The sequence below is a fragment of the Phyllopteryx taeniolatus genome, chromosome 16, assembly GCF_024500385.1.
Source record: "Phyllopteryx taeniolatus isolate TA_2022b chromosome 16, UOR_Ptae_1.2, whole genome shotgun sequence".
Taxonomy (NCBI): Eukaryota; Metazoa; Chordata; class Actinopteri; order Syngnathiformes; family Syngnathidae; genus Phyllopteryx; species Phyllopteryx taeniolatus.
The window spans coordinates 4,313,375-4,335,117 of NC_084517.1; the positions used below are offsets into that span (position 1 = coordinate 4,313,375).

Below are 21,743 nucleotides of genomic sequence, written 5' to 3' on the forward strand. Positions count from 1 at the left end.
TTTTCAAGAATATTGGTCATAATTTTCAGACGAGCCCACATCATCTCACTTAGTGTTGCTCCTTTATTTGAACCACAAAAGAAAAACTTGAGAGCATCTACCGAAATGTCACGTTGACATCTTTTACTTTCAGTCCCAATGTTTTCTGTCTCACTTCTGTCAGTCTCAGTCATTCGTTCACTTCAAGAAAAAAACAAACAAAAAAACATATGACGTACAATCATTGGATGAGTCAGTCATTGGTTGGTAACAAGTCAAAGTACAAAGGGCAAAGAAGTATGTTAGGATTTATGAATGACAAATTATGACAGGAACTGCTGGTGTGCCAACATTTTCAACAAGCTTTTCACATTTTAACCTTCAAGGAGAACAAATGTTTTTGAATGAGGGCCTGACGACGCACCAGGAGCTATTATTGTTGTTAACATCGGTGTGCTCCACGCTGACATGCTAGCACATACTAAACTGTGACAACAGTGACAGAAATACTCAAAAGTGTGACAGAAGATGAACAGTTCTGACAAGCGATGTAAACGGTGTTACGTTTGGAATCGTTCGTGCCATTGGGGAGTTAGCTTAGCAATGACGATATTTTGAGATAAGACACAAATCACAGCTTCACAGAAACAACCATTTTATAGTGTCAATAATATTTTGTAGCTATCAACTGGCTTGATTGGCTAGCAATTTTCCTAACATTACGAGACAAACACCAAAACATTTTTGACTTTTGATTTTTTTGTGTGAAAAGCAGATTCTGACATGTATTTGGAAATGTTAGCTAACTTCCTGCTTTCTCTCTCGATGCTAAACTTAAGCGAGGCTGAACGTTGCCTAGCAGAGATGCTAGTATGACCAATTTTTGTGTCTGTTAGCTTGTAAAAAGTAAAACATTTTATATATATATATATATATATATATATATATATACACATACATTATATATATATATATATAATTTTGTGCAGTATTTTCTTTTTATAGCCATTGCGGGATGCCATTGCAGGATGGCGAGCTAGGTACAACTAGCCAGTTTAGTTACCGAGTTTCCTGTGTGCTAGCATAACCAGCCACAAAAAAAAGGAAAAGAAAACACTTTTGACTTTTATCATCAGATTTTTGTGTAGACAACAGACTATGTGTATTTTGGAACGTTATCTACATCAATGCTAATCCAGTAAATTTGAACATTCCACTCCCCCATGTGCACTATAAAAACATTAGCATGGAACAAATGGGGGATACAAAGCCCAAACAAATTGTTGCGCCTCTTGGCTACAGGACATTAGTCTAGCTGTTGCATTTGCATACTGTCCAGGTGCGTCGTCAGACATTTTTTAGTTGTGATACCTCCTTGAATTAGCGAGCGATGAATGGAGGTGCAAGTTTTTATTTTCACGCAGTTTTCACATTGCGTATGACTCTCGGCCCCGCGCTCGCATTCAGTGCTTGAGCGAGAAGTCGCCCGTGTTGACCCGGGGCCGTGGCAGGGCCCCGAACATTTCCGTCCCGTCGGTGGCCCCAGGCGCCAGGAGGGCCTTCATGCTGGCAGCGATGTGCTCCAGGTCGGTGCAGCCCACCTGAGGGGACACACGGGGAGTGCTGAGTTACATGGGGAAGATGTTGCTTCAGAGGGGCCATTTTATGGGCCCATTTCCAGTGTTGTACCCGAACAAGTTCAATGTAAGAAAGTTCATGAACTTGTTCATATTTTGGGCGAACGTGAACTGAATGTAGTGGTTGATTTTCAACAATGGTTGATTTTGGTTCATTAGAGTGTCAGGTTTCCTTCGATATTTCCAGGAGAAAACCTGTCTAAACACACTGTAAACGAGTCGTCATATGTAGGGGATAAATGCTTTATTTGGCAAATTCATTCTGCTGCTACCATCATGAGTTAGATCATCAATAAAGACTCGTGAAAACTTTTGTGGCTTATCTCTGTATTTCTTTGCAAAATCCAATCTGGCCTTGTTTTTGCTGATGAGTGGTTTGCATCTTGTGGTATGGCCTGTATATTTCTTCTCTCAAAGTCTTCTTCGAAAAGTAGATTGTGATATCTTCACCCCTGCCCTGTGGAGGTTGGCAGTGATGTCACTGATTGTTGTCTTTGGGTGTTTCTTCACAGCACTCACAATGTTTCTGTCATCAACTGCTGTTGATACCATTGGCCGACCTGTTGGATGTCTGTTGGTCAGTACACCAGTCGTTTCTTTTTCAGGACATTCCAAATTGTTGTATTGGCTATGCCCAATGTTTGTGCAATAGCTCTGATCGATTTTCCCTCTTCTCTCAGCTTCAAAATGGTTTGCTTTTCTCCCATAGACAGCTCTCTGGTATTCATGTTTTCTTAACAGCAAATGCAGTTTTCACAGGTGAAACCCAAAGGCAAAAAAAAGCACTATCTAATGTTTAAGCAATCAATCTAAAAGGTAACACCTGAGCAACTAGAAACACCCGTAAGTCACGTTCCAATACTTTTACTCACTTGAAAAGTGGGTGGCTTCAAACAAAACGTGCTCTCTCCCGAGTTGTTTAACACATCTAGATGTAAATACCATGAAACAAAAGCTGGAATTATGAACTTTTGTCTCATATTCATCTTTTGATCCGAAACCCAAATGTCTTCTGTATACAACAAAAACGAAGGAACTGACCTTGCCGTTCCAATACTTTGGATGGGACTGACTATTTAAACTACAATAACGACGGAATGATGAAAACAGAAGATTAACTATTTAATTTGAAGTTCTGCTCTTTTCACGATCCAGCTGGTATGCGCCCATCAGACGTCCCTCGATTTAAGCTAGTCCGTGGAGCCTCCTCGATGCTAGGTCCTCGCTCCTCAATGTGCGTTTAAGACACTTTAGACGCTCCTTAATATGGCAGCGTGACAACTTCTGGTTCAGGAATGTTGGCTAGGAATGTTGCATTGAAGGGACTTGAGATGCAACCCTATAAGTGTCCCTCACCTTCTTCCCAACATCTCATAAATCATCTATCCATCCATCCAACCGTCCATCCCTCTTGTCGGGCAATGCCTTCAGGGACAATCCTAAATCACAGTGTTCCTCAAACATTGTTCCAAATGTCCTTAAATGTTTTGTCTGTCTGTCTATCCGTCTTTCCATGCATCTATCTCATTAAGTCAGGTGTTGCCATCAAGGACAAGCCAAAATCACAGCATTCCATACGTCTCTATTGACTGCATCTGTGTATTGTTAGTAAAAGTGTGACAATGTGTGTTGTTTTTACCCGTTCTCCACTGTTGCCTTCCCCCGGCGCAGCCCGGCCCCCCTTACACCCCCACACGGGCACCGAGACGGGCAGCGAGCGGGCCAGCGCCATGGGGTGGGTGTGCCTGGACGCGTGCGTGCCGTGGTGGCCCACAGCCATCCCACGTGAGGGCGGCGGCGCTTCCTCGCTCAATGAGCCTGAGGAAGAACTACAAATGCGTGACCGGACCGCTCGTATTCGTGCATGAGCAGAGTGGGCGTGGGCCGACTCACCGTCGGTGCTCTCCTCCTCGCCGTCAGACTCAAAGAAGGCCTCACAGTCACGAGACAGTGAGTCCTCATCCATGGAGAACACACCTGAAACACAATAATAATAATACTCTGGGTTATTTCTGGTCGTCGTGTTTATTTATATTGTGCAAGGTACTCTGGACTTTTTTTTTTTTTAATCTGTGGGTTATTTCTTGTCGTCGTGCCTATTATGATTTTTAAAAGTGCGAAGGAATGTTTTTTTATACTCTGGATTATTTCTACTTGTTGCCTTTATATTGATTGTGCACAGGGCTGTGCATTTTTTGTAATATTCTGGATGACTTCAAATTGTGTTTATTTTTATTGCGCAAAATTCCATGGACTTTTTATACTCGGCTGCTTTTCTGTTGTGGTTTATTTCTATTGTGCAAGGTCCTCTGGGAGTGTTTCTGTGAACTCTAAATCTGGAATCATTCAGGTCCAGTACAGCGGCATATTTTGACATTGACATTTATTAATAAAGCATAAACATAAAATTGTTTATTTCATAAAGAAAATGTAATGTTTTTTTTATGTAATGTTCCACTCATTTTTAACAATTTTATTCACAGATTTGAATCATTGACTTATAGTCTAAAATAGTTGGTCTTGGCCATAGTGGAGTTTGGAGAGTGACTGTTTTGAGGTTGTGGACAGGTGTCTTGTATACTGATAACGAGTTCAAACAGGTGCCATTCATACAGGTAACGAGTGGAGGACAAAGGAGCCTCTTAAAGAAGAAGTTACAGGTCTGTGAGCGCCAGAAATCTTGCTTGTTTGGAGGTAGCAAGTAGTTATTTTCCACCACAATTTGCTACTAAATTATTTAAAAATCAGACAATGTGATTTTCTGAATTCCCCCCACCCCCTTTTTGCCCCACTGTGCACGCAGTCCACTCCAGTGACATTTCCAAAGTCTCCCCTGTATGAGCAACGCAAATGTCAGTCCTCACCTGCGCTCTCATTTCCGAACGGTCTCTTCTCATCCATGTCCTCCTCGTCCTCCTCCTCTTCGTCATCCTCGCACTCTTCCTCCAGGTCCACGATGCCCGCGCGCTGCCTGTCCTGCCGAGTGGCCTCCAGGGCGCTCTTGTCCCGCTCGCCGTTGTTGCCCTGGCCGGGTGTGCCTCCTGAGTTGTAGATGGACGGGTAGTTCTGAGAGTACAGTCTGGTGTCGGGGCTGACACCAACCAGCACACCATCACCTGTCACGTTCTGGAAAGGACAACAAAGATGAGGCTGGGCTCGTGTATGTAATTCAGAAAAATCTCATGAAAATGATATTATTCAAAACAAGTTCTGCTTTTTGTTTTGTTGCCTTTGTTTCTTAATGCCAAACAAGCTTGGAATTGTTTCCAAGTGGATTATAGTTCTAGCCATTGTGTTTATTTCTGTGACTTTAGTCACATTGTGGATTAGTCCTAGTCTTTGTGTTTATTTCTATTGTGCATAGTGCTGTGGACTCATTTCATACTCTGTGGATTGTTTCTAGTCATGCTTATTTTTATTGTGCAAAATCCTAGGGCCATTATTATTATTTTTTTTTTTTTAAACTCTGGATTATTTCTAGTCATCACGTTTACTTACTGTATATTGTGTAATGTGCTGCATGGACTTGTTCGATAATCTCAATTGTTTCTCGTCGTCTTCATTTTTATTGTGCAAGGTGTCATTGATTTATACTCTGTGGATTATTTGTAGACTTGTGTTTATTTTTATTGTCCAAGTGCTGGTGACATTTCTTAACACTGTGGATTATTTATCATTCTTCTGTTTATTCCTGTAGTGTGGTGCTTGTGGATTTTCTTTAGACTGTTACGGCAAAATGACAAAATATAGTCTATAGACTCTTTCATTGTATTATCCCATATATTATAGCCCATTGTTTTGTGTGTGATTATTTTATTGCTTCAATAGTCCTTTGTTCTTGTGTGGCCTAGTAGATAAATTGTCTAGTAGCTAAATTGTTTCTAAATCTTAGTCCTTTCCGTCATGCGGTCTCGGCGGTTTTACCAACCTGCCTTTTCTCTCAAAGACAAGATGAGATAACTTTGTTAATAGGTCTCCATTTTTTCAGTTTAAGTAGGCACGTGAAGCAACTTGTAACCATTCTTGACTGTCTCTCTCTTTGCAAAGATATCATTAAAACTACAAAAGACAAGATTGTTTCCTGATTTAATTTCCAAAACAATACTCTGGATATTTTCCAGGACTCGTTTGCTCTTTGGATTATTTCTGGTCCTTTTGTTTAGTTCTACTGAGGAAGGTGTCAGTGATCATGGATATCTGCAGAGATGAGCAACTGCATTACTTGTATGACTTGCCCTTGCAGTGGGCTAATTTGTCTGCGTACTTTGTGCATTATTTCTAATTGTTCCATTTATTCTTATTGTGCAAACTGCCCCGTTACCATGACTAACTGGCAAGAGGAGGCATGGCATTCAGTATATAGGCTAGGCGTTGAACTACCGAACAATCGAAAAATAAAATAAAATAAAATAATAAAATAAAATAAAATACATTTTAAAATGTATTCCATATTTAAAACATAAAAAAATAAATAATTAAAAATAAATGTTATATTTAAAACAAAATAATGAAAATAATAAAATACGGGCCGGCACGGTGGACCGACTGGTTACCACATCTGCCTCACAGTTTTGGGGACTGGGGTTCATATCCCAGCCCCCGCCTGTGTGGAGTTTGCATGTTCTCCCCGTGCCTGCGTGGGTTTTCTCCGGGCACTCCGGTGTCCTCCCACATCCCAAAAACATGCATGGTAGGCTGATTGAAGACTCTAAATTGCCCATAGGTTTGAATGTGACTGTGAATGGTTGTTTGTCTCTATGTGCCCTGCGATTGGCTAGCGACCGGTTCAGGGTGTGCCCCGCCTCCCGCCCGAAGATACCCGGGATAGGCTCCAGCAGCCCACAACCCTTGTGAGGATAAGTGGTGAAAAAAGATGGATGGATGGATGAATAAAATACAGGTAAAATAAAAAAAATCTACTGATGAACTCAAATTAGAAATTATACATTTACAAGAAAATAATACATTTGCTATGAATGGATATGTCAAATTTTCAAAGTCCAAATGTACTAACAAATAAAGTCAAATTTTTTGTTAAAATCAATTCATCGGCCAGTTATTAGGTGCCTGACTCACCCCCCTGCACCCAGCCTCTGATGTGAGGTCCACAGCGGCCTGACGCGTGTGCCTCTGCGCCGTCAGCAAAGTGGTCGAGTGCAGCACGCCGATGTCGTCCACGTAGCGACGCGCCGACTCCGCCAGGAAGCCTTGACCCCAAACACTGTACGAGAACTCGCACTCCCTGGGGAAACCGCCAGCACTTTCCCACTTCTTCCTCGTGCCGTCCATTTCCGGCGCCGAGGAGCGGAACCTCTTGCACGCCGTGAGGATGGCCAGCTCGCAGCCCGATTTTTGGCAGTACACGTCGGCGGCGGCCAGGAGCGCCACCCAGCTGTCTCTGTGGTTGTCTGCGATCTCCGGCTCAGACGACTTGGTGATGGAGGCCATGATGGTGTCAGGTAGTGTGTGGGTATAGAGTTCTCTGCGGGTCTAATGAACGATTTAGCTTAAATAGCAATGCTGCTGATTTGCTGGTGTGTTTTGGTTGTATGTTTTTTTTGCACTGGTGAAGATGGAAAGGTTTTTTTGTTTGTTTTATTTGAGGCACTGGGTGACTTAATGATATGATGCACTGTGACTTGATGGTTTCTTAGCCAGGGGAGAGAATAGATGGTGCCAAGTTGCTGGTGATACCTGGAAATGGGATAAAAAAAATACATATATATGTAAGCTAACTAACTGGCATCTCACTACAAACATATTTCCTATTTCGTCAAAGTCAATAAAAGCATTTTTGTGGCGTATGGCTGGACTTAAACTTGTCAATATTCCATAATATAGCCAGACATTTAACCACCAAGTCAATACAGTGGAACCTCGGCTTTCATGATGAATTTGCTCCAGAAAGTCTGACTAAAACATTAAATCTAAGTAGTAGTTTTTACACTGTGTACTTTCTTACTCAAGTAAATATTTGGAGGACTACTTTTTACTTGAGTCATATGATTCTAAAGTAACAGCGCTCTTACTTGAGTACAATATTTGGCTACTCCACCCAGCTCTGGTTATTTTGCCCTGCATAAGCGCGTTTATTGACAACACAGTTGGAATTTAATGTCAAACTAAGGACACAACAACAACAAAAATCACACACATTTTGAAATACAACACATACATAGTTTTAGCTTAGTTCCTGCAAATCCGCAGCTTTATGGCATGCAAAGAAAACCCCTATTGAGGGGCTAACAAAAACTCAATGAATAATTAATTTCAATATCTATAGAAATAACCATGATTTTTTTTTTTTCCATAATCACCCAGCCCTAGAACAACCTTAGTTTTAAATACAGAAAACAGCATGAAATAAACGTAAATGACCATTAAAGTGAAAAACAATTATATATATGAACATATAACGTCACTTTTACCTTTATTGAAGACTTCTGGTGGCATAAAAAGTGAGTTCTTTCTCGTTCTTTCTTGAACTCTACATCTTGTTTCTCGCCTTTATCAAATGGCTGGCACGCTGAGCTTTGTGTTGCATTGTGTAAAAAAGGCGCACGCATGGTGGGTTGATTGAAGACTCTAAATTGCCCGTAGGTGTGAATGTGAGTGCGAATGGTTGTTTGTTCATATGTAAAACCTTATATTGCAATTTTTGTAACCCTACAATATATGTTGCAATATGGAAAAATACAGAATAAGATGTATGTAACGTGAAAAGCAGCACAATTCTTTTTTTCCCCTCTCAGTATTGTTTGGACCATTTATAATAGCGTCAGTCGAAAAGAAACTGCACAGTCGAGCACAAAGTATACTGAGTCATTGCTATGAAGTCTACCTCTATCGAAATCCACTGTAGTATTGAGCAGGTAACAGTCAACAACTTTTACATCCCCAATTCCAATGAAGTCGGGACACAATCAACTGATGTTTGTAACTTCCAATGAGACTTTGCACCTCTCAGCAGGTATTTTGGCCCAGTCTTCATGAGCAAACTGCTCAGGTTGTCTCAGGTTTCAGCTCCTTCCACAGATGTTCAAAAGGATTTCGATCAGGGCTCATAGAAGGCCACTTCACAATAGTCCAATGTTTTGCTCTTAGCCTTTCTTGGGTGCTTTTAGCAGTGTGTTTTGGGTCATTGTCTGTTGCAAGACAAGACTTGGGACTGAGACCAAGCTTTCTGACACTGGGCAGCACATTTCTCTCTAGAATACCTTGATAGTCTTGACATTTTATTGTACCATGCCCAGATTCAAGAAACCCTGTGCCAGATGCAGCAAAGCAGCCCCAGAACATATCAGAGCCTCCTCCATGTGTCACTGTAGGGACAGTGTTCTTTTCTTGGTAAGCTTCATTTTTGTGTCTGTGAACATAAGGGATGATGTGTCTTGCCAAAAAATATCAGTTTTGTCTCGTTTGTCTATAGGACATTCTCCCAGAAGCTTTGTGGCTTGTCAACATGCGTTTGGCAAATTCCAGTCTCTCTTTTTTTATGATTTATTTTCAACAGTGGTGTCCTCCTCAGTCATTTCCCATGAAGTCCACTTTGGCTCAAACAACGACAGGTGTACTCGAACACTAATGTATTTCTTTGGAGGTTGTTCTGGGCTCTTGTTACCATTCATATTATCCATCTCCAAATTGTCATCAATTTTCCTCCTGTGGCCATGTCCAGGGAGGTTGGATACAGTCCCATGGATCGTAAATATCTAAATAATATGTGCAGCTGTGGTCACAGGAACATCAAGCTTCTTTTAGATGGTCTTATAACCTTTACCTTTAGCATGCCTGTCTGTAATTTTCTTTCTAATCTCCTGAGACAACTCTCGACAATTTCATCCACGTGTGTACGTTTGTTCATCGCATACTGAAGAGCTATACAGTAAATGCACGCGTGTAATTGTTTCCGTGTGTCCTCTTTTATAGTTATCGTAAAAGTAGCTATATAAGACTCTGGCCTACACAGTGTGTGTTGTTTGAAGGGTTATAATTTACTGTAACATCGGTGCTAATCTTACTAGCAGGTCCAACCCGGTCCATTATCTGGTCATTTGTTAATATTACAGCTGATTTACTGCATAACAATACAGCACACTCATCATCTCGCAGGACCCTGCAATCTGACTATTGCGCACAGGGCTTTGTGTATTTTGACTGCCTGGCAAAGATACAGAGTAGACTTTACACTGACCTGATCGGCCTGATGGGTATTGGCCGGTAATTAGCATTTTATGCTGATCGGCTTTAATGTCATAAAGGCAGACGCACACCCAGCGAGGCGGCTGAACGTAACTGAACTGTTCTGCAGTATGCATGGTTTGGCAACTGTTTTCATGAGTGGCCAATCAGTTGACCACTGGTTTTGCCGCGATCACAGCGTTGCAGGTTACAGTCAATCACAATGCACAAAAGCTTCCCCTCACACTAAAAATATATTTTTAAGGGCGCAAGACAGAATGGCAGCCGCGCTGCCCCAAAACCATATCAATACAGTATATATAGCATCAATGAGGGCTGCAAGTAACGATTATTTTAATAATCGATTCATCTGTTGATTATTTTCTGGATTAATCGATGCATCGGATAAAAAAAATATATATATTTCCATCTCTTTATTCAAAAACCGGGCAATATTTTAAATTGACAGGGCAGAAAATGCACAAAGATAAATTGATTACGATGCAGTTACTGCGTTAGTCCGTAAAATGTCAGAAATTATTTTCCAAACGAAAAGATGTTTCATTTTTATGAAACAAAGATAAAGAGTCTGCTTTATTATTATTATTATTATAATAAATCTAATTATTATTTTACTGTTGAAGGGCTGAAATTCCGAGGCTTTGAACAATTTTAAGTGAAATCAGGTCTCTAAACAATTAACCGATTATCAAAAATCTATATTGGTTAATCGTTGCACCTCTACAACAAATATTGTCTACTTACGACACTGCTTAACTTTTATTTATAATTTCTAGAGTGCCTGTGGATGAAAAAGCAAAGCTTGTGTCCATAATGTATATGCACAGTATGTACCGAGCACCTGCACATTGTTGACGTGTGTTTAGGGATGCGTACGCCACAGGTACTAACTACATCGTGCAATTTAGTGACTTGGTGATGAAGTGCTGCCTCCGCCAGTGAAAATGCAATTGAATCTTTATGGACACTCACTTTCTTTACTGTCGGTAAAGCCATTAAATCGCCCTCACTTTGTCGCAACACCCTAGTTTGGCCTTAGTCATCATGGTAACAAACATTGGCATGAGACATAACAGCCCCTGCAAAACCAATTGATTTCAACCAGTGTGACAAGTGGATGTTGAGTGTGCTGTCATTCATCATCCTACATTTATTTTGAAGGAAAAATGTCAGAAACCTTTCACCGGGACACTTGGGAGCTGTTTTAGAAGGGGAAAAAAAACATCTTTGGGAGAATTTTGATCAGACTCAAAGCTAATTGAAGGAGCTAAGCTAGTTTTGAAAACGCCACAGTCCGTTTTGAAGCCACGCCGTCCTTTGTGTACACACGTTTGTCCCCTTCAAGTGCTTTTGAATTTGACTTGCGAGGCTACTGCAGCTGCCCTTGTTGTTGCTTATTTATTAGCCACTGTTGTTGTTGTTGTTTTTGTTCTTGTTGTGTGCAGACTCCTCATGAGTTTTCCACCATTTTTCAGGCTCTTGCGCGGAGGCGAGACGCGTAGTACGAACGAGCAGAGACATGTCGAATGTTCACCTACCCGTTTGCTCTCTTTCCTCCGACTTGCCACTTACTCGTCGAGCTTAAACTTGACTTTACTTGGTCAAACGCGCCGTGCCTTCTTCAAGCAATCCTCTCCCCTAGCCAGGCTCCTCACCAGCCGGAAGCTAGCGTTGACTAATATTAGAGACTCCCTTAGATGGTCAAAATAAAATACTGGACATTTTTAAAAACATCGTATCTGTGTTTGATAATTGGCTGGTTTCAAATGAATCACCTCATAGCGGTTATTTATTATCCATTTCAAATGTTAATCAACCGTCAAAATGTAAATTTGACATATTTTTCCAGAAACCTAAACCAAGCGATACTGAGCTTTTAATGTGAAAGCAAGTGTGTTCCGGTTGTGATGTCACCTGTTTACTGCCTTGTCTATGGAGCATAGCATCTACACGTGACAGGGGTCTTTGGGCGGGCTCGTTCCCGTGTTACATCCGCGTTGCATGTATGCCTCCTCCAGAACACACCAATCAGCTTATGGACCTTACGTCACGTGATTTAAATGCATGAACAGTCTCCTGTGCTTTGACGAACCTGAAAGCCAACAACAATGGAGAGAAAAACGTATATATACCTACACCTATAATACCTATACCTATAATAATAATGATAATTAATAATAATAATAAATAAGAACATGAAATGTTGCATGTGCAAGTGTACGCCACCTGCTCCGCGCACCAATCAATTTCTCGCTCTCCTGTCACGTGATGCAAAGTTATTATTATTATTATTATTATTATTATTATTCACTTTTTTGGGGCGCTCGTGATTTTAAAGTTCGACTAGTCTCCTGTGCTCCCATGAACATAAAGGTGAACGTCATGAAACGAAATATACAATTGCATAACAATAATAATAATAATAATAATGTGGAAGACAATGGACACAACGCAGGCCATCATAAATCATACCACTGTTTCATTATACATGTATAAGGACAAAACGATCGTATATAAACAATTCCTCTCGACATTTCATGTTATGCGATTGCAGTTTGTTTTCCGACGCTCGGAGAGGCTCACGTTAATGACGTCAGCCAGGGGTGGGCTTGGTGAAACAGGAAGCGTGAGGTACCATTTGTTTTGGAAAAACCAGCGTAGAGATACTTGTCTGGTAAGCCACGATGGCCGATTCAACAATGGAGCAAAACAGTGACGATTACAAGGTACCAGCATGTCTTTCTGTCGTCATTTCCTAACGTTTCGAACGTTAAAGAAAACAGTGCAAGCGTTGACCGTGGGTGCTCGTTGTTGCGCTTTAGCTCATTTTGTCGACGCGTCAGCTAGCTAACCGTAGTAACTTCAGTTAAAAGAAGAAAATAGGCGGTGTTCAAACGTAGCAAAAAAATAAACCGAGTAAGTTGAATTGGCTGTCTTTGTAGTTTGAAGTTGAAAAAGATAACGTTCCTTCGTCACGAGACGAGATGTGACGTAAGTGGTCAGACCTGCCGCGAACTGATCACATGACGCGTTGACGTGACCAAACACTTGTCGTAAACGATGTAACTGTCCCTTGCTTGTCGTTTTAATTAGGAATTAGGAGAAAAAGATCAAGTAATTGTCAATTGTGATGATAATTATTGATGTAACCTCGAGTTACCTTTTTGAACTTTATTATTGTACGGTAGCTCCGTTTACGCAGTGACCACAAAGGCAACAGTGTTACGTTCCATCGTCTAAATTATTTTGAACATTTTAATCCAATGTTTCCCAAGATTCATTGATCATAACTTACATGAGCAAAATCTTATCAGGGCCCATCACCGAAAGACAAATGTCAAAAAAAAAAAAAAAAAAGTGCCACAGATAGATTACCAAATATGCATTGTTATTGTAATAAATAAATAATAGCGTGGAATGTGATGACATCACTGCCACTAATAATCAAAATTGGGCGCCATTGATGCTTATGTGTTGGATCTTCATTTGTATACCTAATATTCTGAATGGTGGGTATATTTCTAAGCATTTGTCTTTGTTTTCCTCAGCTGATATTCGAGAAGGAAGGTGTGTACCTGCACACAAACGCCAAGAGGAGCAACCAGGACACTAGTATCCCGGGGTTCATACGCATTGTGGAGCGGGTGAGTGAATAATTATGTTGTTGTCGTGGCAGGGTGAGGAATAAATGATGAAGTCATTTATTTATTTTTTTCAGGCTGGCGTTCCAGCTTTAGAGTGGAGTCCCCTGGAGGATGCGGGCCGCAGCGCGCCTGCTGTGCTTTACTCCAAAAAGGTGGGTTTGATATGAATATGACACCAATACAAAAAAAAAATAATAATCTATGATTGAAAGATTTTCTTTGTGAATCAGGACGGCGAAGGAGGCGAGGAGGACACCAGGTTTGACCCCGGGTATGAGCCAGACTGGGCGGTCATCAGCACGGTGAAGAAAGATCGGGAGCATGTCGCCGTCAGAGAGTCAGGTGCTGCCTCAAATGTTCCAGATTTCCCCCCCAGTTTAGCTGCTAAATCATGAGAAAGTGGGAGCATAACTATGTCAATTCGGCTTGCAGGTCAGTGGTCGTTCTCGCTGCCCCTGTCGGAGCTCTACTCCTTGCGCAGGGCCCGTTTCTCCCTGGGCCGCAACTTCCTGGTGTTGACCAGCCGGGGGGGCCACCCTCTGCCCCCCTTGCACTTCCACCGAGGGGGCAGCCGGGAGCTTCTGCACGCCCTCAGCCGCTACATCATCCTGGACCAGTAAGCCTGGACGCTCTCACTCAATGTCACGTGATTGGATAAAGAATGTCATCTTTTTTGGGGGGTGGGGGGGGTGTGATGTCATCATCAGGTCTCCGGTGGACGGGCGCCTCTTTCTGGCGTACCCCCAAAACCCGGACGCTCTTTATCAGTCCTTTGACAAGCTGCACCTTTTTGATGATGCAGGTGCCGATCTGGTGTCGGTAAGATTGGATTTATTTTGCCAAACACTTGACGCTCCTGGTTATTAAGCTACTTCATTAAGCTAAGGCACATTTTCTTGCACTGGAAAAATCTCATGGCAGCATAGCACCAAAAATGTAAAAAGAAATGGATTCAGAGGTTAATTGTACCTTCTGCCAACTAGTGGAAGAGCATTTATTATTCTGACAGTCAACATATGTCATTAGCATAGATAGGTGAACAAAGGTAAATTATTTGTAGTCAATAAGTAAAACTTTGCAGAGGAATTAAGTGAAATTGGATCATTTCCCGCACCACAGCTAGTAATAACACACTAATGCAGTGTTTCTTAACTTTATTGAGCAAGGCACATACTGTATTCGCCATAATTTAAAAAGTATAGTTACTGAAATAACGATGATCTCGTCTCAGTTTACGGGGGGGTTCTCACGAGCTTAATGGCGGTGCTCCTGAGGCCGGGCCCCCCGACCTGGATGACAGCTTGGCGTTGGGGCTCCCCTCTCATGCCCCGCGGCTGCTCCCTGGGTACCCCCCCCCCCCCGCCCCCCCCCCCCCTTATCGGGCGCCCCTATCCACCCTCCTTTCCAACAAACAAGGGTCACCGTCCCGCCCTCAGGGTGGGCAGGGACTGGCTGTGGGACGTGTCGTCAGTATCCAATGCTTTCTGTTATCAAGAAAAAAATTAAAATCTTTGTCCTCTGATCTTTAAGAGTAAATCCAAAGGACTTTTTTTTTTTTTCCCAGGGTATCTTTGTTCATTATTTATTGTCATTATATAATGTGTCTTTCACAGAGATTTATCCACGATCCCTATGCAACGACCTTCGGTGGCTTCTCCAAGGTCACCAACTTCTTCAGGGACGCCCTGCGGCCGCCCGACTCCCCCGCTGCCGGCAATCCGAGCTCAGCCCCACACCTGGACGAGGAGCCCGGGTTTGAGCTCATCACATGCGTAAGGAGGGCAACTTCTGTCCTAACCACTCACTTGCATATGAGATAAACAAATAGTGTCGCAAAATAATCTATTTTAAGATCATAAAAGTTAAGAAAAAGAGTCCACAGTGGGCATGTAAGCATGGGAACACGCGGGTGTCTCGGGTATGCTGAAGCGAGCACTCCTCTCGCAAAGTATTCATGACAACCGCCATCTTTCAGTATAGAATAGAAACACTAAAAACACAACAACTCGGTATGTAGGATACTTAATCGATTCTTTATGAAGTTATGGAACTAATCCACAGAGTCAGGGAAGTCCTGGCCCATGTAAAAGGGGCTGTGGAGTCGAAATAAGTTGTAAAAGTTTTTATTTTAATAATTGATTAATTTGTCTTTTTTAGTTATTTTCATTTTGTTTATTAATTGGTGAATAAGATTATTTTTTTTTTAAATGTGTTTCCATCCCTTTGTTAAAAAAAAAGGACATATTTTTCAAATTGACAAAAATTGGCAAATTGTTTCTGATTCAGTTAACGTTTGTCAGAAAATGGTCAGAAATGTTGATCATTGTTTTCCAAAGTAAACGCAGATATTTGCAAATGTCTTATTTTGAGTCAGCACAAAGATGATCAGTCTGCTTTCATGGAGAACTACACAAATCTGAGAATATTTACTGCCAGAGTTGGAGAATTTTAATTCAAACAAAGTCTCTGAATAATTAATCGATTTTCAAAATAGTTGTTGATTAATTTGATAATCCATTATTGTCGATTAAAAGCCCTATATAATGAAGTCATAGCACATGTTGAAGTAATGGCGTGATAGAGAGAAATAGAGTTGAACAAAATAATCCACAAAGTCAAAAAAAAGTCCATGCGAAGATCGGTCACGAACGGGCACATTAACGCGATCGTCGTAATCCACAATCAAGACTTTTAAGACGATTTGATTGCTGCAGGTGTTTTATGTGGTTTTCCCTGCAGGGTGTGGAGCTCGGGCCCAAGCCGGTCGTCAGCAGGGGGCGACCTCTGGACCAGTGGGAGGTCTTCCTGGACCCTGAGGGGCGTGTTCAAGACCCCGAGCGCGTTAAAAAGCTCGTCTTCCGAGGGGTGAGCGAACGCAGTAATCATCACGATAAAATAATCGACCTTTTTTTTTTTTTTTAAAAAACATGACATGAGTGTGTATTGTTTTGCAGGGGATCACACCGACACTCAGGAAGGAAGTATGGAAGTTCCTGCTGGGCTTTTACCCGTGGAGCAGCACCCACAGCGAAAGAGAGGAGATCCTCCGCCTTAAAACGTCAGTTCCTAATGACAATCGGGATTTTTATTTTTTATTTTTTTGCCTCGGCGGATCACAAGGTAAGTCACTTTCTGTTCTGCGTGTGCAGGGACGAGTACTTCCGCATGAAGGTGCAGTGGAAGTCGGTCAGCGAGGAGCAGGAAATGAGGAATTCGCTCCTCAGGGGCTACCGCAATCTGATTGGTGGGTAGACTTGGTCAAGCAGCATGCGGCTCAGGATCAGCCCACTTTAGTAGCAGCAGCTGTTGTAAACAAACCATCACCACCGGACACTCAGTTAGCAGTGGAAAAATAGTAAGAAATGTATGCATATAACTTTACTCTCGGTTATGACTGAATGCATTTATAACATCGGGCAAAACGAACGGAATTGAAACGGAGCGCTTTCCAACCGATGCTCTCATTTCTTGTTCCTTCCTCTCTCTCGCTCCTCATTTTCCTGATCGCACTCTGGCTCGAACTGAAATGGCTGAACAGCGTTCCTCGCTGTTACTGTGGCTACTGCTAAAAACCACTACGGGCCGTCGGGCACGTCCCCATTTGTCTGGCGGCCGGGTCCGCGTCAGGTGTATATTTCCCTCATCCCGTACGTAAGCGTGTTTTTTGTTGTGTTTGTTGCCAGAGCGAGACGTGAACAGGACAGACCGGCACAATACCTTCTTCTCCGGTAACGACAACCCGGGCCTGGCGCTGCTCCACGACGTGCTCATGACGTACTGCATGTATAACTTTGATCTAGGTGAGTTTTTGTTTTTTTTTAAATATATATATATATATATATATATATATATATATTTGAACAAAGTGATCTTCATCATCATGATTCCGCGTTTGATTTTTGTGTCCTCAGGCTACGTGCAGGGGATGAGCGACCTCCTGTCGCCTCTGCTGTTTGTCACGCAGAATGAAGTGGAGTCGTTCTGGTGCCTCACCGGTTTCATGGAGATGGTGGTGAGGGCATGCACAACATGCATAGGCGCCACATTCTTCCTCCTCCTCCTCCTCCTCCTCCTCTTTTAGGAACATTAATTCACAAATGAACATTAATTGATTGAAAAGAACAATGACTCCGTTGACCAATTCCCTGCATATTTCTTCTGATCCTGTTTGTGCCTTGCTCACGCTTCTCTTTCTTTCCTCTTTTTCTCCTCCTCGTCCTCCTTCTGTTTTTTTTCTTATTACCCTCCTCATCGTCTCTTTTCTCCTCCTCCTCCTCCTCCTCTTTTTCTTCAGATTATACTGTATAATATAAGATATTGCAAATGAGAATCTGTTTTCAATTGCGTTACCAGGCTAGTTAAAGCTTCAAATAATAATAAATGAAATACAAATGAACTATTTTATGAAAGTTTTTTTTTTTCGAAACATGTATTTATTGAATTGCGAGCCATGTTGCGTGCTCCTCAGCACCACAACTTTGAGGAGTCCCAGGAGGCCATGAAGCAGCAGCTCCTTCAACTCAGCGCCCTGTTGAAGGCTCTGGACCCGGAGCTCTGTGACTTCCTGGGTAAGTCCATCTGGATCGGGAGTTGGACTTTCAAAACCGAAGATGAAATGATTCTATCCCCACCCGTCAGACTCCCAGGACAGCGGCTCGCTTTGTTTCTGTTTCCGCTGGCTGCTCATCTGGTTCAAGAGGGAGTTCTCCTTTGAAGACATTCTCATATTGTGGGAGGTGAGCTCCGTTTAAGACACTGCAGTAGATTGTGTGCTTGTGCCTAATTTTGTGGCTGGTTACTGCATTTCAACCAATTTGCCAGTCACCAGACAACGCACACAAAGAGAGGAACCTTGAAAATGGCCAACATCTACCGAGAACTTTGTCTTTCTTGAGACTATTTTGTGGCTCTACTTCTGATAGACACACCTATCAAAATTCAAAATCAAACCTACGGGGCAAGGATCCCTAGAAAGGAGCCTAAAATGGCCGCGTTGAACCAAAATGAAAGACTTTCTGTCTTTTCAGACATGGCTTCTCAAGACTTTTTTTTGTGGGTCTACTCATGACAGACATACCTACCAAATTTCATGTTGCTAAGTCAAACTGGCTTTTCTAAACAATTTTTGATCTGGGGTGCGAGGTGTTTTGACCCTAAAGCAACCGGTTCAAACAAAACTGTCAGACCTCCTGTGTCTTTTTTTTTCTTTTTCTCCATGATTCTAAGTGAAACCTTTGGGGGCTGAATTTTCTTTCTTTTTTGAATCTGGTGGTTAGGGGCGGTGCTGAAAAAAAGTGTCCTTTCAGGCATGGCTAGTTGAGACTTTTTGTGGGTCTATTCATGATAGTAATGTGTACTGTATTTGTGTAATGTAGTGTTCCTAAGTCAAACTGGTTTTGATGGCTGAATTTTCCCAAAATTGCTTAGGTTTTATTTCCCCCCCCCCCCCTCAGGTTCTGTGGACTCGTCTTCCCTGCGCCAACTTCCACCTTCTGATCGCTTGCTCCATCCTGCAGTCACAGAGAGGCGAGCTGATTGGCTCAGACCACGACTTCAACACTATTCTCAAAGTGCGTGTTCGTGTATTGCGTTGCGATGGAAGCAGCGTTGCGTCCTCACTCTCACCCTTGTCTTCATAACACACAGCACATTAATGAACTGACCATGAAGTTGGACCTACAGAGCACTCTGCGAGGAGCCGAAGCCATCTACCTACAATTGCTCCAGTGCAAGGTGAGAACAACAAACACACGAGCCCTTTTGTGAATTTTTCTGAATGGGGCTTTGGGTTGTCACTCAAGTTTGAAATAATAAAAAAAAAAATGTTCAGAACGGGACCGTAATACAGTGGTACATCGATCGACGCGTGACTAGGCATGGAACGATTACCGATTTTGATGGTATCCTCCGTTAACCAAACCACGCAACTTTGCCGTACAAAAGTCGGCTCGTTAACTAGGACATAATGGAAAATGTAATAGATGGGCTAACAAAACCAGCATCGATATTGCTGTAGATGCAGTATACACCTTTTTTAAGAATTTATATTCGAATACCAATGGTAGCAACACGTGTAGACAGAGATTGCAATAGTGCAGTCGACCATGACATAGTCGAGGTTCGGCACCCGGCAATTCACCTATTCGCTTGTCAGGATAAGCGATTCGGAAAATGGATGGAGGGATTTTTTTATTTTATTTTTTTTGTATTTGTTTTTTTTTTTTTTTTTTTTTTTTTATGGGAAGGCACCAGGATGGGAAGTTTTGCGTAGACTCCGCTTATTAGCGGTATTTTTCTGCTCATTCACGTGTTTGTGTAGTCATTTATTTATTTATGGGGGGCTACCCCCATTCATCATGGAAACCGCTTCCCCTTATTTATTTTTTTAAATTCTATTTTATTTTTTTTAATGGCAGTGATAATGGATGTCGATTCAGTGCGAATTTTCCCTTTTCGCGTTCAGGCCCAGTCTCTGTCCCCCGCAAATAGCAGGGTCCAGTAAACCCGCGGTCATATATTCTTTATCCTCTGTGAAGAACAACTGGCATTTGTTGATTACTGATGAGCTCGGAGGAGTTGAAACGTCTCAATGAACAGTAGGTCCTTCTATCTTGTCTTATACGGCCCCCAGGTGGCCAAGGCGGTGCACACGAGAAGGAGCAACAATCAATTGATGAAATGTGACAAAAATTCATTGAAATTGTATTTAATTTGTTGCTTCCACCCCCGGTCCCCAGGATTTGCCCCTGAGGGTCCAAGAGGTTTTGGGTGTGTACGTGCCATCCAGTTCCTCCTCCGACGACAACGACGAGAGCCCTGACTTTCAGGGCGGCGACACGCAGCTTCCCCCCGGCCAATCACAAGCCGGCGCTCCAACACGTGATGCCACCCCCTAAGTTCAACCAACCAGCTGACATGAAGATATTTATGAGTGATGACTTATATTTACTGTAAGCCTGAGAGGAGGCTGGACATACAACATGTCCGCAGCAGGGGGGCAACATGGAAGCCATCGCTGTGCTGCTCATCTTCCTCCGCCTCCCGCTCTTCCTCCTCTTGATTGATGCTGCTCTCTTTTTACATTTTACACTTTTGTTTTTCACCCTTGCTGCCGCCAACCAACTAAAAAAGAAGGGAATAAAATGAAGGGTTTTGTTTTTGTGTAGTGTTTAATGTAGACTTCCGTGGCAGCCCTATGCAAACCTGGTCACCTTTTAACCTTTGTACAGTTTCCATCTGCTCATCAGTACTGAATAAAAGGACAATGACACACTACGTGTATCACTATACTATGTATTATCTTTGTATATGAGGGTGGCACGGTGGATGACTGGTGAGCGCATCTGCCTCACAGTTCTGAGGACCCGCTTTCAAATCCGGCCTCGCCCTGTGTGGAGTTTGCATGTTAGCTAGACATTTGATGCTGCATATATACAGACCCTTTCCAAACAATTTGAATATCATGAAAAAGTTTATTACCATCATTCCATTAAAAACGTTAAACTTTCATCGATGATAGATTCAGGACCCACAATTCCAACAATTTCATTTGTTCATTTTTACAGAATTTGGGCTTCCAGCTTATAAAAGCGCTGAAATCAGGAATTCAAAAAGAAATCAGCCCAAATTTTGCAGGCCATAAATGTCTTAAATTGAGTGTCACACACTAATCCTCTACTCAACTCAAAGCACCTGCATTTCCTCCTACCTCGTACATTTCTTGAGACCATAAAAAAAGGAGAAAAAAAAGATTACGAGAGAGGAAGTATGTGAGAATAAAAACGAAAGTGCGGATACTTTAAAGGCGTCTCCCTGACTTCATTCATTTGAATGTACCTAGCGTGTACCGACGTTTCATTCTCACAAACCATCGACCAACGTCGACCATCTTTCAAAAGCAAAAGTTGTATGACGTCACATTAGTATCATACCACTTCCCGGAAATTAAGATCTAATCCCCGCCGATAATTTCCCAAAGATTTACATATTACGTATTTATGAACCATCATTTGTCGCTGTTAAGCCGTCATTGTGGTTGCAATGTCAAGACTTCAGCCATAAAGTATGGCGCTGGTGGTCTGGGTCTGCAGTACTGATCATGTCTGATTGGAACTTCAATTACCAAGAATTAAAAGAGAATTATTATTATTATTATTATTATTATTATTTAATTACGGGGTAATTTATCAGGGCAAAAAGAAGTATATAATTTCTATTTAATACACTAGTGAGGATGAGCGGTACGGAAAATAAATTAATGAATATAAATGTTTTTTGGAAA

At 42.1% G+C, this 21,743-nt stretch overlaps 2 protein-coding genes across 4 annotated transcripts; one reads left to right on the forward strand and one right to left on the reverse strand.

Annotated features, from left to right (window-relative positions):
* Window positions 1-45: 45 nt before the first annotated feature.
* On the reverse strand, window positions 46-11,513 carry akt1s1 (AKT1 substrate 1 (proline-rich)). 3 transcript variants are annotated; one of them, XM_061748406.1, is made up of 6 exons: window positions 11,357-11,513; window positions 6,693-7,310; window positions 4,481-4,742; window positions 3,510-3,593; window positions 3,256-3,434; window positions 46-1,580 (listed from the first exon to the last, which is right to left on the reverse strand). In XM_061748406.1, the coding sequence occupies exons 2-6, from the start codon at window positions 7,062-7,064 to the stop codon at window positions 1,443-1,445; spliced, it is 1,035 nt and encodes a 344-aa protein (XP_061604390.1). In that variant the 5' UTR covers window positions 7,065-7,310; window positions 11,357-11,513; the 3' UTR covers window positions 46-1,442. The 3 variants fall into 3 exon arrangements, with proteins under 3 accessions (XP_061604390.1, XP_061604388.1, XP_061604389.1); XM_061748404.1 differs by having other exon boundaries at window positions 3,256-3,593; XM_061748405.1 differs by lacking the exon at window positions 11,357-11,513 and adding an exon at window positions 8,045-8,379 and having other exon boundaries at window positions 3,256-3,593.
* An 876-nt stretch (window positions 11,514-12,389) lies between these two features.
* On the forward strand, window positions 12,390-20,732 carry tbc1d17 (TBC1 domain family, member 17). The gene is made up of 17 exons (XM_061748403.1): window positions 12,390-12,544; window positions 13,367-13,462; window positions 13,537-13,614; window positions 13,693-13,804; window positions 13,895-14,078; window positions 14,170-14,281; window positions 15,076-15,234; window positions 16,202-16,327; window positions 16,417-16,520; window positions 16,612-16,706; window positions 17,146-17,262; window positions 17,374-17,474; window positions 17,931-18,030; window positions 18,101-18,198; window positions 18,916-19,032; window positions 19,109-19,195; window positions 20,200-20,732. Exons 1-17 carry the CDS (start codon window positions 12,503-12,505, stop codon window positions 20,356-20,358), a joined length of 1,887 nt encoding a protein of 628 aa, XP_061604387.1. The 5' UTR covers window positions 12,390-12,502; the 3' UTR covers window positions 20,359-20,732.
* Window positions 20,733-21,743: the final 1,011 nt, after the last annotated feature.